Raw genomic sequence first — 19,389 nt, 5'->3', positions numbered from 1 at the left:
GCCATTTTCTCTTTGACCTTTTTAAAATTACCCTAGCAGAAATACTTAAGTATGAATGTTATTTTTGCATTTGGAGCACAGTCATTCCCACACAAATGTGTGACTTGCTTTCAATTCCCTTTCCTTGCTCCAGTTGCTGTGATGCCTGTTGTTTTTTCCGAGCCAAAAACCCATGCTCCCCACACTTTCTAGATCTGCCTAGAATGTCTTCATCTCCCACACTTCCCAATTTTCCAAACACTTTCTTCCTTTTCATTCTTTCCCGGGAGGACCCAAAATTACTTATTGGTTCCAATCACCTGCTGTGCAGTGAAAGACTTGTCAGGGGTCAAATCAACACGGGCAGTTTTTTTTTACAAATTACAGGTAACACTTTACAATATTTTTCATAAGTAAATGCTTTAACTAACATACACTAACAATGGGCAATTAAGTTTTTGGTGTAGTTAGTTTATAGATTTTTTTATCATGGAGTTATTAATGTTAGTTCATTTTAATACAGTTATTCATGTTAGTTCATGGGGCATTAACTAATGTTAACAGTTAGATTCACGTTCAAAAATGTTTTAGTAAATGCTGAAAATAACATGAAGTAAGATTAATAAATGCCATAGAAGTATTGTTCATTGGTCGTTTATGTTAGCTAATGCATTTACTCATCAACAAATACAACCATATTATCATCTTTTGACATTTGCTCACTCCTAAAGCTGTTGGTCTGTGTGCGGCTATACATTGTTTTTTGTTGGACTTTGGTCAAGTAAAACAACTCTCTTAAAGTATAGTGATTATTGCCCAAAACATGAATATGGAGGAGGGTTCCTACACTTCTGTCAAGAGTATTTATCTGGATTCTTATAGAAGGAGGAAAGAGAGACTTGGTTGAAGAACAGATGTTGGATGTGTTAATCATTGTCATAGCACCGTTTCTCTCTCTCTCTCTCTCTCTCTCTCACGCACACACATACACTGTAAAGAGATATAAGGACCTTCCAAATATGACTGTTTGGAAACACTCAAACACAGTTCGACCTCATGCAGTATAATATAATGTACTTATATAAAGTTAAGTGTATGAATGTCTCTCTATCATACAGACACAGGTCACTTTTGTACTCTGAGGCTGATTCTGAACTAGGTAGTTCTGGCAGCTCTCTGTTAGTGGTTTTCTGACTGGGGAAACCATTACAAGCATTGATAAAGCAGTGCTTGTTTTAGAGAAGTGTTTTTGGACAACCCTCCTGTCAGGCACTTCTTCACTCAAGGTCCCGCTGGAAAACTTGTGAATTACTGCTGAAAAATGAGGGTTTTCTTCTGACATATATTGTAGGTCCTGTGAAAAATGTTATGACAGGTTCCCTTACAAATGAGTTTATTCAAAGGCTGAAGCTTCATAGATTAATGTCAGTCAATGTGAAATACTCTGCCATTATGCAACGTTCTCTCTGTTTTTTCTCTTTCTCGCATTTCACTTTGAAAACCACTTTGCAAGTGGCAGTTCTTTTCCTCCGTGTCCAAATGTTTCCTATAAAACGGGCAACTGTGTTCCCCGTGTTCTTTTGCTCTTTGTGTGTTTGGCAATGCTTGCTTGGACCCTTCAGGTTACTAGGCAGCTCAGGCAAACCCTTCTTTTGGCCAGCTGTGGCACAATGGTGGGCAGCGAGCCAGGCTGGCAAAGACCTGAAACACACCCTGTTATTTATAGAGCGATGGGGGGCTGACCTCATGAAGCCGGCGCGAAGACCAGGGCTGATGCTGGGACTGAGAGACAGGGAGGCCATTCTTTTCCAACTGCAGAGGCCCGTGGGCCATATAGACCTCATACTGACTACAGATTGACTTTTACTCTTGTTGGTTTTCATGATGAATACAAGAACTGGGCTGATTCCTGATGTTTACGCGCAGGTAAAAATCAGATTGTCTACTGGCATGATGAAAATTATTGTAGCCCTGGCTGCATTGCATGACAGTTTTGCATGTGGATTATTAAGCATTGTGTTTTTTTCCCAGCTACTCCAAATACAAAAATTGTAAAGATAAATAGTTGGAATATTTAATGACTTGTAAGAATTTTGTCATTGTTATTTATGTTTGGACTATCAGTTAGTACTGATTTAAAATAATAGACCTTGCTTTTCTGGATGTGTGTTTACAATTAACAGTAGTACAGTAGAAGATTTGGAAATGGAGAAAAATGTTGCATTATTGCAAACATTATGTTCAGCATCTGGATCAAATCCGTCAATCAGATCAAAAACAATATATGTTTTTAAAGAGTGTGTGTGTGTGTGTGTATGTGTGTACATTTTAGTCACTTGGTTTTATAATTTAATGTGCAAGTATCTCATTCAGACACGTTTGAATATCAATTCATGATTTTATCTAGTGTGTTATTCTTGGTCATTTTGTTTGCTTTGTGCTGGAATTAGCAAACATTGTAGTGGGTGAGGTTTGGACGTGCTTGCGTCATAGCTGTCCGACGCAGACACTAGACACTCTTCTTCCATTCTGTGCTCCCAAAGCCTGGGTGTGTGCATGCATTTTTTGGTCCACTGACAGCATAACTATGAAAAGCCTCTCAAAGCCGTTATTGTATAAAAGCTATTCCCGTCATGGGACTTAGAATTCTCAATTCCTCTCTCTTGTAATCTGAGGCGTTTCTCGCCTCCTTTAGCCAAAATTTAGATTCTGTTTCATGTCAGAAAGAATTGACAGGGATGGAGTCAGAATGGTGCCATTTGTTTGCTGCACGCACCCCTCGTTTGGGTTGTTCTTGTAAACACAAAAGTTTGGAGCAGTTGCTAGCAGAAACTTCCCCCAAACATTCAGCACCTCAAGAGTGTTTTCTACCAGGTCTTATTTGAAGGACGGCTACGGAAATTCTTATTCTTCGCTTGCTTGGCATGTAAGGAGTGGTCGTTCCTGTGGGAGATTAAAGAAATATTGCAGCAAAAGAACGGAAAGAAAGAAGGGATTTGTCACGTAGAACCGTTTAACTCTTTATAAAGGTCTCTTTGTAAATCTTTATTCGCGATCACCAGGGAGCAAGACGACGGGTCCTCGTGCCCAAACCAAACAAGCGCTCGAGGATACATGCAAACACACTGGCTCATATAAATACACACGGAATAAGGTCTGATGGAACGTAGGTGTGGTTACAGTTATTTTTATCAAGCCTCCAAGGAGAATATGAGCTCAAGGGAGAAGAAAGGAAAAGTGAGGGAATGAGACTACTGGGTGGGCAGAGAGGAAAGAAGGAGAGGAAGGTGGATGTATAGAGGTCCACTGAGGTCCAGACTGAGAGACCTTCATGATGTTCTTCCCTAAATAAACTATTGGCATCCAAGGGCGATGTGCCATTACATCATGGACTGGGTTATCTGCTATAAAGGGCATTAAGGAATTAGGTCTGCTGAGGACAGCAGGTGAAGCGTAGCCATCGCTCTTACTTATTCTTCCCTCTGCGTTTTATTCCCTTTTCACATCTTCCTCGCAGGGAGTTGTGGAAGTTCTGAGCAGTTTGGCAGCACATGAGGTAAGACTGTGTGTTTTATTGGCACGGGTGCTCACGGGGCACTGGGGTATGCCCGCCAACTGTACATGTGTAGTGAATTTGTTCTCTTTGTGCAACCCTGTAACATGTCCTGCCATAAATTGTACCTGTTCTGAGGACTTTTTCCAATGCAGTATGTTCGGCAGATTGGATATAAAGGTGGAAACAAGCTGTGTTTGTTTTGAGTTTATGAAATAATGGAATGTTAAGCTACATCACTTCTCTCTGGCCTAAAAGCACCGGTGCACCTGGAAAACATAAACAGTTTTCATTTAGACAAATTCAGCCCACCTTGTCTCTGATATGGTACACATTTCCAGTGAGTCAGTTGAAAAAGATTTATTCAACAATGTCAAATATACAAACAAACACATGCAGCCTCTCAGAAATGAGATGAAGCTCTCATGAGCTCTGAAGGCTTTTGTGTGACTGTTGATTATGGAGAAATGTCTTGATTGTTTCAGATGGGATGGAGGAACTGAAACAGAATAAGCTGTAATTGTCCCCAGTAATGCTGTAATTGTGACCATACATCTGAATAATCTTTCCATTACATGCAACTGGGTATCGTGCATGTCATACTAGCAGAATATGAGAAAAATACAAACCTTGTTTCGGAAAAAAGTGAAGAAATGGGGAGTCTGGCATTTAGTCAGCATCTCTGTACTGAGTTATTGCATTGCTTATGCGCTTTCTTCATAAGACAGTAAAGACGCTTTTGTACGGGGTAGTTTTAGAGGGTGTTTGCACAACGCAGTTTTCAAGTGAAACTGAAAACTTTTTATGCGTTTTGGGGAGACTGAAAAAACAAACTTTTCTAAACAGGTTTTAAAGTTTTTTAAATTGGCGGCAGTATCGTCTCCGTGACCTTTCTGAAAACGATGACGTCACACTCATGCATATCTGTTCAGTCGCGTGAGTATGGCCAAAACAATAAGGCGGCCTCCAGTACTGTATGGTGGTTCAAGTCAACAAATTTATTAATGTTTTAGTGCACTGTTAAGACCAGCGGAGACACAATATTTATACTGACCAAATTATAAACGCAACACTTTTATGTATGTATGTATGTTTAAACAACTTTTTCTATGTACACAAATGGCCTATTTCTCTCAAATAATGTTCTCAAATCTGTGTAAGTGATCACTTCTCCTTTGCCGAGATAATCCATCTACCTCACAGGTGTGGCATATCAAGATGCTGATTAGACAGCATGATTATTGCACAGGTGTGACTTAGGCTGGCCACAATAAAAGGCCATTCTAAAATTTGCAGCCAGCAAAATAATCAAAAGGGAAAATTTAGTTTGTGGGGACAGCCTTTGTTCCTTAATTAAGTTTTTTTGGCTTTACTTTACAAGACACTGCTTCAACTTGAATTTATTTATGGGAATTCCTGTGGAATCACATTTCAGACATTTAAAATGACTATAATCACTAAGTCTTTTGGTCTTAAAATGGAATGTTCTCTCTTTTGTATGTATTAATATATTATTCTATTATTATGTCCCTGAAACATCTTTGGTCTTTGAGGATGCTTGCTTTCAGGTTACACGAAATAATGAGCAAACATCCAAATAGGTATAAAAACAGATATGAGCTTACATGCTGAACTGCACATGCAGAGCTCCACAGATCTCTGCAGAAATGAAACAACTGTCATTAATAAAGTTTAGCATTTCGTTTGATTGCTGAACACATTCTACCATGCTAAAATCCTTCTCGCAGAACTTCTCAAAATCAGCATAGAAACACTTCGACAGATTTCTTTTGGGCCTGCTTATCTTGTCACGAGGTCTGTCTGAACTCTGCCCACATCCCAACACTCTCTGTCCCCTACTGAGCATTTGATTCAGTCATCATGAATATTACCATTATGTCCTTCTGGACACGTTCTGCCTTTGATCTCTCCAAAACCACATTCAAATATTCCTGCAATGCTCACCACATACACACATTCACACACAACACATGTGTGTCAATTTACACTGCAATTCAGGCCGACAGTTGGCAGTGGATGAGTCTACAAATGCTAAAAGTGTGTTAAAAACTTTCAGAAAGATTTAGTTTCGGTGCTAAAACACGGGGTCTCTCCTGTTACAAAATGGTCATGTGTATTATTTTACTCTTTAGTTCAATGATTTTGAAAGAAATTAAATTGTAAAAAAGCTTTGTATATCCTTTTTTGACCTCTTTTTCAATATAGAATTTTATGAAACAACACAATAATGGTGTAAACTACTTGCCAATAAATAAACATATTTCTCTATGAAACATAAGTGCCATTTGGATGTAATTGTGATTGTCCATCATGTAAATGAGATTTCATGACAATCAAAAACTCATTGCGGTAACCACATAAATAACATTTTCTAAATGGAGCATTGAAACCCTGTTGGGTAAAACACATGTGCATCCTGCAGATGAATCCCAGCAATGCACACTTAGAGAAATAGAGTCAACACAAACTCTAAATATATATCATTCACAAGCCATACAGGACCATAGTTACGCAAACAATATGTTTCTATTCCCCTAATCAAGTTTACATGAAGCTGCCTGCCAATCTGTGCTTTAAAGTGGATATAACACATGCAGTTTCAATCTCATATTAATCTTAAGCACCTATAGAATTTTTGCTCATTTAAAGCACAACAAGATGTAATTTGCTATTCTTTTATATATTTTAATATTTACAAGTTATAATAAGCATGTTGATTGAATTTGTACATAAATAGAGGGGCGGTTTCCCGAACAAGTATTATCTTAAGCCAGGACTAGGACTTTACTGCTGTGCTTCTTGAGACAAAACAATCGCACTGATATATTTTAAGATATGCCAGTGTAAATTGTTTTCGTCAATGACTCCTCTAACATTTCAGTTAGTCTGGGAGTAGGCTTGACACCGTGTCTACATCAGACGTGACAGGTGCGACGCAACGACAAAAGACATTAGAAACGCACTAGAACCCATTATAACTTCAAATATTGTCCACACTGGATGTGGCGCGGCGATACATTAAGAAAAAGCAGGTTGTCATGTCCCTTCACGCCTGTCGCATCCAGTTTAGACACAGTGTAAGCCTTGTCCGGGACACTGCCCCATTGTGTTACAACCGATGACAATGTAACATTATTTAAACCAAATTTTGACTTATTATTCTCCAAAAACTTAGTTGAAACCATGAAGTAAACATTTTACTTACATTTAATGTGCTTTTTATGGACATAAAATCACTTTTGTAAATTTATTTTGATGGGAACATATTAACGTATTTGACCCATGAATCAGTTTCACTACTGCATGTGCAGCGCTGTGACCGCTCCATCTATCAGTTTCAAACGATCTCCAAATCAGGCGTTATATCCACCGTTTGTATAGCATTCCTCAACGAAATGCAGTGAACAAACACAGCTGTACTTATGCAAAGCACATTACAAGGCATGCTCTTTCTTTCGCTGGTTGATGTGTGGGCGTGCTTTTTGGGAGAATTGCCCAATAAGGGACTAAGGAAAGTTGTTACGTAATGGTTTTTCATGTTGGAAAAAAACTTTCCGAAACCTATACGAACCTTGGGAGAGTGTATCGATCACAGAACTACTACGTGATACACTCAACTTTTTTGACAACTTGTGTCAGAATTTATGAAGTCAAAATGCATGAAACCCTGTTCAATCCCCCTTTAAGCGTTCTTCAAACTTCATAGTGTGACTTTATTTTAAAAGCTTTGCAGCATTAGATCTGTGCTTAATCTGAAGATTAAGCTCTAATGTGAGACATACTCTTTGTAACGTGTGTGTCTGAGAGAGGTGCATGTTTATGTTGGAGGTTGCGATTTACATGTGTGTGACTGAGCGAAAGTGTGATGAGTGCGTTTTGAGTAGACTGAGGTTTTGTGCATGGGAATTATGTGGCTTTGGAGTTAATCTTTGAACCTTTGTTCTATGTTATGTAGGAGGCTTCCTAATGGAATAACTTGGTATTGTGTGTCTGTAAGTGTGTTTGATGAATGGCCGTGAGATATACACGGTATGTATATCTGACCTTTGACACCACAGAAGGAAGTGAAGAAATGTGAAATGGAGATCATACACAATACGGAGTGTGTAAATGTGCTTATCTTCAGGTATGTGTGGTTCAGTGTGTGTGAAGTGATCCCTTCTATTAAGCAATTAAACTCCGGTTGATAGTAGAGTCTCTATATGTGTCTATATAATATGTTGGACATTTTTGAGATCTCTCATGTTGGACGTACACATTTCATGCTTTGAAACATTCTAAAATGTAAATAAATGACTTGAATCAGGTGTTTGAGTATAGAAACATCCAAAAAGTGTAAAGCTGGGGAACCTCCAGGAGCTTTCCAAACATCAGAGGGGTAAGATCCCCAAAAACATACCAAAAGCTTCAAGGCCCCCATTCTTTGTTCTTGTCAGTTGGCAGTAATATAATAAGTAAATTTATTAATAGTATGCCAATATTCATAGTTTTAAAGGTTTCGTAAGAATCATATACAGTCATATGAACATAACTATAGTAAATGTAGTAAAAACTACAGTTTTATTAATTAACCATTAATCAATGATATGATAGCAGGATACTATATTAGTTATACTACACTAAAGTATATTACACTATAGTATAATTACAGTATACTGTATAAATTCCACAACATATATGACAATGTATTTAATGTTTGCTAATCATAATCTGGCAAAATGTAATATAATTCTTACATTGTATGTAATTTATAAAAACAGTGCATACAGTTCACAAATGATATAAAATTTTGTGACAGAAGCTACAGAGTAATTCCTTTCACAACAAAATTCAGACTTTACTGAACAAGAAATGTATTTAACCCCCAGCAATAGCACTACAGACCACCGGGGGGCCATGGCCTACAAGTTTAAAAAGTATTGCTCTAGAATGGTGTATTGCATTTTGTATACTGAAATACTGAATATTACAACATTTAATGTATATTTTCACATCTGTGGAATATATTCATTGTGTCATGTCCCATTACCTTAGAGTACTGATGAAGAGATTCTGATATTTACCCTCAAAACTCTCTCTCTTACAGATAGAAGAGGGAGGAAAAGCAGCACAGTGCAAGAAGCTGCGAGTGGGAGATGAACTGGTGAACATCAATGGTTCTGCTCTCTATGGGTCTCGTCAAGAAGCTCTCGTCCTCATCAAAGGTTCTTACAGGATTCTTAAAATCATTGTCAGAAGGTTTGTTAACGCATAGACACACACACACTTAACCAATATTATCTGCTTACTGCCATAATCTGAAAAACACATGCTTACTATAGTGAATCTGCTATTCGCCTACCAAAATACTGTGACACATCATAGTATGTGTTCTGGATATACACTGTGGGAGAGTGTCTGCACAGTGGCTAAATCCACCGGTAGCCTCTGATTATGTGTCTGTTGTTTATTTTAGCTGGAGTGAAGTGAGATGACGTCTGTAGAGTTTGGCAGACTAGAGAGTTTTGTCGCCCTTGACAGAAATTTAATTACACACCCTTGTTGACTCACTCGGTGTAGTCTGATCTCGGATCAGAGTTCTTGATCCCATAACACTTCTAGCTACAGGGCAGTAAAGTATAAACTGCACCCAGGTCAGTGTTTGTAAACAGAGTCTGGCCACATGGGATTTCCAGGCATATGGACAGTCACCCAAGTGTCATGTGATGCTGCCTCGTTGTGGTTAAGGGAAGAAGTGCAGACAAGAGGCATCTAAACATCAGACACATTTTATAAATGCCTGCACACGCTCTAGGTGATAATGTTTGCCTATGAATGCTTGGCTTAACAGGGTAAGTGATGTGCTTTGTGTGATTGTGGACTGGACATCCAGTCGGTGGGAGATTCCCTGAACTTCTTTAGTCAGCTGAGCCCAGCACATTCCAGTTTGATGAGGCCTTACTACATCAGCAGCTATTAGACAGCCGAGTCTACGTCTTCTCTCCTCCCTCTGTCATTTTCTCTCTCCTTTCTCACTTATTTAGTCTGTCCTACTTCCCTCTTTATAATCTACTCCTTCCTGTCTTCATTCTTTTCAGCAACATACTTTTACCTCTATCATTCTGTAAGTTCTTAACTAGGGCTGTCGCGATATCAGATTTTTAAAACACTGTTACTGGGGCCCAAAGTATTTCTCTTTGTATATAATTTATATAATGATACGCTGCTGTACATTGCTGTCCTTTTAAAACAACGTATCTCATATTTCAGCATTTTTATTCACAATTATTAGTCGCCCTTTATCACCCTTTATTCACCCTTTGGCACTGGGTTTTGCAAATATCAAACCAATAAAAAGTATTTAAAAAGTGCTTAATAACTTTGACAACACAGTATTCAATCGTTTAAGTGTTTTTTAATTTAAGTGTTTTTTCCATTTCATGAAAAACAGTAAATTTGGACATCTGATTTTTCGGAAGGACAGTGACTTTATATAATATTTATAGTTATTATTTACATTTATTGTGTAATAAATTATGTTATTATAGTTCAAATTCATCTTTAATTTTTATTTGTCTTTCTGGGCCAATGAATCACACTTAAAGGAGGCTTGAATTAAAATCACAATTGTAATCCAAGCTTTTCTTCTATAAGAGGGAATTGTATTCACACGAACATCATGTAAGTGTCAGAACTGAAAACGCCCTTGTTTCTGAGATTACATCTGTTATTGACACCAGGTCCAGTGAATGCCAGGTTCTGGAATGCACCTATCTATGATAGGTTGAACACCGCCTTCACAGAAAAATATCAACGACTACTTCTCTAGCCCCGCCTCCTGGTTTGCGCATAACAGTTCTGAAGTAAAACAGGTAGCGCGATGAGGAACCAGATAGAGCGAGCAAGCAATTATTGTGCAATCCCTGGTCCCTGGAAAAATACAGTCGCTGCGCAACCTTCCTACGGATTTTGACATTAGTAATGCGTGGTTAAAGTTTATTTTTAAAGACGTTCAAGCTCATGTGGGAAAAACATGGCGCATTTGTTTGTTTCATTTCTCCGAGGATTCCTTCGTGAACAAGGCAGAGAATGACACTGGATTTGTGGAATGACCAAAATTAATAAGCAGTGCTGTGTCATGAATAATGGATCCGATAGGAATCTTATGTGAGTAAAACATTTTTGTACTATGCGTCACAATTGCTTTGTTAGAAATCTCTTGATGTGCCCTGAGCATAATATTGGAGGCTGTTTTGAAGTGTTTTGGTATTATTTCGCGTGCTGGGTGATATCCATAAGTTACAGGGAGGCTCCCATTTGTTTATTTATCATGGAAATTTTCGTAACATTTGAGACCCGCAATCGTGGTGATCTTTTGTCCAGTTTGCGATCAGGGGTCTCAAATGCTGAAAGGTACGGTCATATATCTTTAAACACCATTCAACTATAGGCTATACAAACTATACGCAAAGTCTTGCAATCACATCCGGGAAATAAATCAGTAAATTTGAGTCAAATTATCCCTTGCAAATGCGTCACATGAAATACTGATGTGGGGAGATCATTTATAATGGCCAGTTCATGGGACTTTTAAAGAGAATTCTCTTAAGGCTTTCAATGCAAAAGTTAAAACAGGTGCAGAGTTATTTTTATCATATTATTATATGTGTAGTATTAACAAAATATTGATAGACAAAGTTTTTAATATCACTGTTATTTGCCAATACCGATATATTGTGACACCCCTATTCTTTACATTTTTGACCTTTGTGACATGATTTTTTTTAATTTTTTACTTAAAAACGGTGTTGTGTAAACATACCCTAGGTCCTCAGAAGAACAAACGTAAAATGTGCACTTCTGAACCAACAGGAGAACCGTCCAAACACCAGCTCTGCAGATGCTAATACAGGGTACAAAGTGAGAGAGAGAGAAAGATGTAGACTGTAGAGATGGAAAGAAAAATTCCTTTTCTTTGCTTTAACATCCGTTTCTTTGGCATCGGCTCAGAAGTTCTGTGTGTACTCTGCCTGTGGTTTCTCTCTTGACTGTGTTTTTTTGGCAAAACATATGTGTGTTTTGTATTCTTCTGTTTGTGGGTTCGAGCCTTAGTCACACTAGCAGAACTTTGCTGGAGGCTCCTGGAGGGGTCTAATTTAACAGTGCGGCTTGTTTGGTAGCGTGTGAAAAAAACACCACTGGAGGCCTACATGTTTTTCTTTTGTGTGCAGCTTGTACATTAGTGTGCGTGTACAACGATAGTGACTAGGTTAGAAAACGCGTATGGTATTTTTCCATGTTTCAAAACATGTACTACCATACATAACAGCTTTACCTGCGTTCCCATCGCATCTGTTCTGCAACATTATAGCAGCATTTCTGCAAATGTATGTTTGGGCGATAGAGAAAACAGATTCTTCCTGGCTGGTTCATGACTGGAAGACAAGACCTCAGCGTGACTGTGTGTGCAAGAGTTTTCCTAATAGATTGAAGTATGTGTGAGTTTTGTCTTTGGATGCTCAGGGTCACATGCATCATGCAGGGCAGATTTCCACCTCAAGTTAAAAACAAAGGAAAATATGATGTTGGTATTTGTGTGTGTTTTGTGCACCACTACTTTACCTTCCCGTCAATGATTAGGTTGTGTCGTTTATGCATGTGTGTACATCACCTGTCTCTCTCCCTGACTCTCTCTTCCCTTCTGTCCTTCAGTTTATGAACGGAGATGTAGTGTCCTCAAGCTGCTCTTTTGTGAATGGGAAGGTGAGCTGTCCAGTTCAAAGGATGTTTGTGGTGTGCGGTGGTCAAAAACGCACATTCCTATTGTTCAGCAGCTGCTGTCTGGAATCCAGATTTCATGCGTGTTTGTTTATTGACCCCAGCTTGTGATTTTGTAGCTGGATTGTTCTTGATGTAATAATATTGCATTAAAAAAATGACCCCACTTTTTTTCCCAGCCCATGCCATCCCGGATGTGTATGACTTATGAACACAATCAGAGTTTTATCAAACAGTATCTTGGCTCTACCTGGCTTTGTCATCCCATTGAATTGGGGCCAAGGCTTTGAGGCTTCAATAAGCGTATATAAAACAACAAAGTTTATAAAGCAACAGGACGGTGTTGCCATTATTTGTCAATGTTTGTTCGAAAAAATATACATTTTGTCATTATACCTTGTTGAAACGGTGTTGAAGTGATCCGATGAGGTTATCCTTGTAACCAGGGGTGTGGTGCCCATCTTGCCACAGAGAGAACAGTGTGGCTCTGAAATTTCTGGATGTCTGGTTCCTCCTAGTTCCTATTCCAACTTCCTGTTACACATACAGACTTTAACAGCCACTTTAGGAGCTGGGCTGGGAACTATGAGACAGAACCGTTAGTTTACAGCAAACAATTGTATTATATTGTTGGAGGTGGAAGAACTATTTCAAAATTATGTCGTTTCTCCCTAAATCAAGCCAAGTCTGACATTTTAGCCATATTTGGACTGTGAATATTTTGCTGTGAAATAATCATACGCAGACACAATTACTCACATAAGTGTGTCCGGACATAAAGGAAGGGTAGGTCCTTACATGAGGAAACCCATGTGTTGGTGATACTGGATTTATGGCTCAAATATCTACTATAGACCAACCATACACAGAATTGTCTCATTTCAGAGACACTAGTTCCTTCAAACAGAATTGCTGAAATATTGATAGTTTCCAAAAAAGGTTCCAATTCTGCAAAGGCACATCTGGATACTCAGGCGAGCAGCAATGTCAAACTATGAATGGATTCCTTATAGTTGTCTCGGCCATAAAACTGTAATAGAAGGAATATTTTTCACTTTAAAATTACATTAACTTTAACCATTACAATTTTTCCATGTCTCGGCACTTCCCATTAAATAAAAAAAGAAGTTAACAAATGAGAACATTTAGCCATGTGGTATTCACATTACAGAAACCAATCTGTAATCTTCTGGAAGAATCCAACTGGCCGTATGCTGGTTTTAAAGCAATGCACCCCACTGCTCTCAAGGGGGAAAAGAACGTGTGGAAAGCAATTCCAATGATCATCTATCAAAAGCTGCCTGGTCTCTCTGGGAGAACCTCAATTGCACTTCAAGTGTTTATGATCTAACAGAAAGTGGTTTGGTCGAGCCTCTAGGGGAAAGTTATGAAGGTCAGAGCGAGGTTCTTACAGTAAGATCCTGCCCGCTGCACTAAGAAACAAGAACAAAGGAGACTCAATGCCAAAACAATGGACATTCCTCACATTCTCAAGACCACTACCACCACCCCCCCCCCTCCTGACTTTCCACATGTAAGGAGCAAAACAGCCTCTGAAAAGTTTTTACACACCAGCTTCAGTGTGTAGCGTAAAGGTTTACATTTATATATATAGCAGATATTTTTCATCAATGCGACAGTGGTAAGCTATATATTTTTTCTAGAATGCATGCTTCCAGGGAGTCAAATTCACAACCTTTGCAGTCCTAGTGCAACGTAGTGGCATTTGTATGCCCAATTAACACTTTTACCTTGTAAAGTGTTTTAAGTTTGTTTGTGTTTACTGTATATCTACAGAATAGTGTTGATCTTGCAGCAGTAATAGAAAAAAGCAGGCTGAAATATACCATGTCATCAATACATTTGGAATTACATAACTCTCAGATTTGCAAAAAAAATGTATTAACAGATGCATTAAGCTAGATAGCTGTGCATAATTCTGCCCGTTTCTCTTTACAGTACAAACATACTGATTTTGATATACTGGACGAGATTTTAAATGTGCTGCTGCCAAGGAAAGACCGATCAAACTGTTGACTTACAACATTATTATGAACATTACCATTCGATTGAAGGAAGGCCACGTAGTACATAACCTGTCACATCTCTCTGCTTGGGTTTAAAGTGGTTGATAAGCAGTTTTAAATGCATGCATTCCTCTAGAAAAGTAATTTTAAAGAGAAGGACGTCTGAGTGAAAGTGAATCCAAAACGACAAACAAGCTATTGTGTTGGAGAGCCCTGCTCACGACTGCTCCCTTCCTGCATTGGGTTTTTTACTGTGGCCATATTGGTAAAAGCCTGGGTGATTACATGGAATGCAGCCTGAATGTCTCGTGTGCTGTTTTTGGGAAGCGGGTGACCAGAGAGCAAACAATGCTGATTGCACTTCGTACCATTATTTTACTTGGACCCTCACAAGTATAGCCTATACAGACACATACACACACATTCTTTTGGAATGTCTCCCTGAAAGGCCAGTGAAATCTGACTAAAAACTAATATGATTTAGTAATTATACTTAATGTTGTTAATGACATGGCCAGCTGGATCTGAGCAGAAACAGAATTGACAGATCTGCAGTACAGTCTGTACAAATGACCATAGACATGACCTATTCTGGGTTGCTTTGTTATGCTAAATAAACGAATATAGATTAGTTATGGACACAGTAAGTTATGCATCCCCCACAGTAGGGTTGTCACAATAGCAAAACATATATTGTGATACTATACCAGCTGACATATCACGGTTTCATGTCGTATCACGAACGCTGCTGTGCCATGTTCTTTTTTTAAATAAACCAACATTTTCTAAATACACAGATCTAGATGAAAATGTTTTATATACTAGTAAATTGTATTATACTGTAATATTTTACAGTATTACCACACTTGCTTAATGTACACTGCAATATTTTGCACTATTATCTATAATAATTGGATAAATTGTAGCAAATACTGTAGGATACTTTAATAATTACCATGGTAAGACTAAAAAACGAAATAATTTGAGTAATGTTTGCTATATTAAATACTAAAGTACACTAGAACATTTTTACGTGGGAACTAATTCCAATATGCTACATATTTCATTAATACAGCATTTATACAACAAATGTTAGGCTTGTTTTTAAATGTGAGACTAAAACAGCCAGTAGGGTATTTTGAAGCTTTGAACTGTCTCTGGTTAACCATGTCACCTTACCCCACAGTAAGAGAGAGATCCCTGCTTAGAGAAAACTTTGATGTGAGAAGGCAAAAGAGAGATGAGGGGGTTTTATAGTATTGAACAGAGGAAATGGACAACTGACTCATGTATGTGTGTCACCAAATATTCCTCACAAATGTAAAAAGAAAACGATGTGATGTCATCAGTTATTTTAAACACAACCTCAGCACAGTTGCTTAAATAATTAAAGTATATGTCTGTGGTGGTGGGGTGTCAATCATTTTACCTAATATAACCAATATATGCTAAAAAAATCAACTTTAATATATATGATGCATAGTAAAGTTAAGAAATTATAAATGTATACAGTGCATCCGGAAAGTATTTACAGCGCTTCACTTTTTTCACATTTTGTTGTTACAGCGTTATTCCAAAATGGATTAAATTCATTCTTTTCCTCAAAATTCTACAAACAAAACCCCATAATGATAAGGTGAAAGAAGTTTGTTTGAAATCTTTGCAAATTTATTAAAAATAAAAAACAAAAAAGCACATGTAGATATGTATTCATAGCTGTGTATGGAAGTCTCTAGAGGCCACAATGGGGCTGTTACCCGGAAAAGGATTAGCTTAAATCAGGACTAGACCTTAGTTAAAATAGGATATTTAAGTCAATTTAAAAAACTTATTTTACAAACAACTTTACAGGCCTGCATCTTGATACGAAACATCGCGCTCATATATTTTAAGGTATCAGTGCTAGTTGTTTTCGTTAAACATTAAAATTAGTCTAGGACTAGGCTTGAACCCTGTCTGGGAAACCGTCCCAATATTCTTTACTTTTTGTGTTTAATTATTGTTTAAATTTTTTGTAATCCGTAATAATTCCTTAAAATTGGCCTAGTATAAACTCCTCAAGGGCCATTTGTAAATGGCATCTTATTTGATATTAGCATAAGATATTTGCACAAACCATCAACCGATTTTATTAAATATTGTTTAGGTGACTGTTAAACAAATAAACATTAGAACTGATATTTCCAAAATTGGCAGATGGAATTGAGAAGTTTATAATAGTTTGTTTTTGTGTATATTTTTGGTAGACAGTTTCCTGTTTTTAATCATTTAACATTTAATAAGTAACATTAAAGACTTTTTGGGGGGGGGTTGGTGTTGGACGAGGGTGCGTGCGGTCTTCCTTCTTTTTTGTCCTTGGCTGATCACATGTCTCTCTCGCTCTGTCGTATTGTCAGACAATTGCCAAAATAACACCTCACACACAATTTTGTATAAGCTTTGTTTTGCTGTGCTTTCAGCACTGTTAAAAAGAGCATAAAAACAAAAACCTGGCTGAATGCCACATCAACAGTGTATTGTTTCAATTATTTTGTTTTATTCGACCGCTTCGTTTCCCATTTTTCTGCTTACCAGATTCTGTATATTTTCCCATATATCCTCTTTCTCTCTTTCTTACTCTCTCGCTCTCTACCCCCTCACTCGCTCACCACTGCTGGCTGAAATCGACTGCTCTCCCAGGGAGACAGGAAGCGGCCCTCACATTTTTCCCCATTCAAACAATAATAGGAGAGAATGCTAGCTATTATTTTAGCGGTGGCTTGCCACTTTATCTCCCCAAACAAAGTTTCCTCTTCGTCTGAGCACCGCTTCCTCTCCGCCTAATGTCATTAGAGAGAGCGAGTGGGATGTGTGTAAGTGAGAGAGAATGTGCCCTATGAGGGAGTTCAGTGAATGTTTGGTCTTTGGATGTGACTTAAAATATTGAGAGAGAGAGAGAGAGAGAGAGAGAGAGAGAGAGAACGAGCTGATGTTTAAGAGGGGAAGTGGGGGAGTATTTGTCTGTAAATTTTTTCCTGGACTAGGAATCTGGTCAAAGCCTCAGGCGGCCTCATCACCACTAAATGACTGCTAACCTTCACTCATATGACCGCTGAAGCTGTTAGGTCCTGATAAACACTGACCACTCAGAGCGCAGACGGACCTCAGGGTTTTCCTTTGGTTACTAAAGCGGGTTACTTCCTGACGGTTTAAGCCTGAACTTCACCTTGAACCTGAAGCTAACCATCTATCAACAGTCTTGGATTGGATTTATCTGACATTTTTTGTCTCGGTGAGAACATCTGGAGTGTTGTGAGTATCTGTACATGCTGTGAATTGTAAAGAAACAGAAAAGCAGAAGTCGAAGTTTAGGCACCAGTAGTTGTTTCAGCCTGCTTCACTGGCTTTTTTGAAGGGTGTTTTGATAGGAACAGGAGATATCTTCTACTAAACTTGGGGCTACTGTACATTTGATATTTCTGCTAAGGGCAATAGTGTTTTTTGGGGAATTTTGTCTAGTTCTTCTGCAAACAAAGTAAATCAGGGGTTAAATTGTATTCGTATTGTACACTTCGAGGTTTGTTTAAGAAAACATGTTTAGTTATGCTTCTGTTTTGAGCTAATTGAAGATGTTTACACTATATTAACCTCTATTTATTGAATATGTTATGCGTATGTAGTAATAGAACCTTTTATCTCATGTTATATTACATAAATATTCCACGAAAAATAAACTACTATGAGGTAAAACTACTATTAGATAGCTAATCAAAACGAATAGAGGTAGAAATTTTTATCTTAATATTCTGCATTCATCTTTTCTTGAAACTTTAAGCTTCCTGCTTTCTTCGTCATACCAATATATTGTTCTTCCTAATATTTTAGTTGCTTGTTTGAGTTTTTTTTTTTAAATTGTTATTAGTGAGATATTTCACTCTTGTCAATGAACCTCGTTTTAGTAAACCAGTAAATGGCAGATATACAAATTGTTCCAGATGGCTACTTCGAACAGATTTCCCTAGATCGCTTACTGCATTTATCAAGACTCTGCTTTGGGAATATAGGGCCTTCTCCCAACTGCTTAATACTGTGGTTTCCAGATTGTGGTTTCATCTTGTCAGTAATTGATGCTTGTCAATGTTTGGTTGATTTTAAACATCCCGCACTGTTCATTCTCTCTGACTTAATAATATTGTGTCTTTGAGCAGACGCACTGTACCGCTGATCCGTCCCCACTCTTGGCACCTGGCGAAGCTGTCAGAGGCACCCTGCACCACGGGCACCAGTGACAACTCAGATGGCACGCCGGCTATGCAGCTCCACCTCACTCCTTTCAGTGTACCCTGGCACTCTGGAGGTGAAAACAGGTTGGTTAAATACCACCCCGCGATCGCATTTTTCAACCTTTAGTAAATGTGTAATGTTGCTGTTAGAGCATAAATAATACCTGCATAATGATAAAGCTCAAAGTTCAGTGCCAAGCGAGATATTGTCTTTAAGAGAATTCGCTTTTCAAGGACTACAGAGAACGGCTGGAATTGGACTACAGCCCTCTACTCCCCCGGTACATGATGTCACTATTCCGAGTGCTTTGAATAACCTCCGCCCAAAGGAAAACGCCAAAAATTGGGCGAGGCCTTCCTCAGAGAAGAGGAAGAGCCACTGGAGTAGTGTTTGGTTATCAGAGAACATTTGACTGAGCTACTTTCTTATCAACTTTCACTTTCATCACAGTCCTACAGCTGGTAAAAAGAATTCCGCTAGACACATACTAAGATAACTAATGCTCAAATAACAGCTTTCATGACTTTAACATTGGCTGTGAAAGCTGTTCTGTGTAATACACTGATATTGTATACCTCTTAAACACTTCTATGAAATGTCCTTTGAAGTCCTACTTGCAAATGTCTCCCAGTCAATCAGCTTCATTTATTATCCAACTCGGGTCCAATATAAAAAGGCAAAACTAACGCTTCTGTTATTATTGTTAATTAATATAACATGTCTGAGGCAATTCAGTCCGGTGTCATTTCCCTCGCCATAATAGGAAACAAACTGCGATCTCTTACAAAG

General features: G+C 38.2%; 1 protein-coding gene across 1 annotated transcript in view; it reads left to right on the top strand.

Annotated features, from left to right (window-relative positions):
- shroom4 (shroom family member 4) overlaps nucleotides 1-19,389 on the top strand; it is a 38,790-nt gene that overhangs the window by 10,369 nt on the left and 9,032 nt on the right. Inside the window, 2 exon segments of the mRNA XM_056747967.1 lie at nucleotides 8,640-8,791; nucleotides 18,525-18,683. Of these exon segments, the coding sequence (XP_056603945.1) occupies nucleotides 8,640-8,791; nucleotides 18,525-18,683 (311 nt within the window).

This window comes from Triplophysa dalaica, chromosome 1 (genome assembly GCF_015846415.1).
Source record: "Triplophysa dalaica isolate WHDGS20190420 chromosome 1, ASM1584641v1, whole genome shotgun sequence".
Classification (NCBI taxonomy): Eukaryota; Metazoa; Chordata; class Actinopteri; order Cypriniformes; family Nemacheilidae; genus Triplophysa; species Triplophysa dalaica.
The sequence above is the reverse complement of the archived record's forward strand: the minus strand, read 5'-3'. Positions and strand labels throughout refer to the sequence as shown.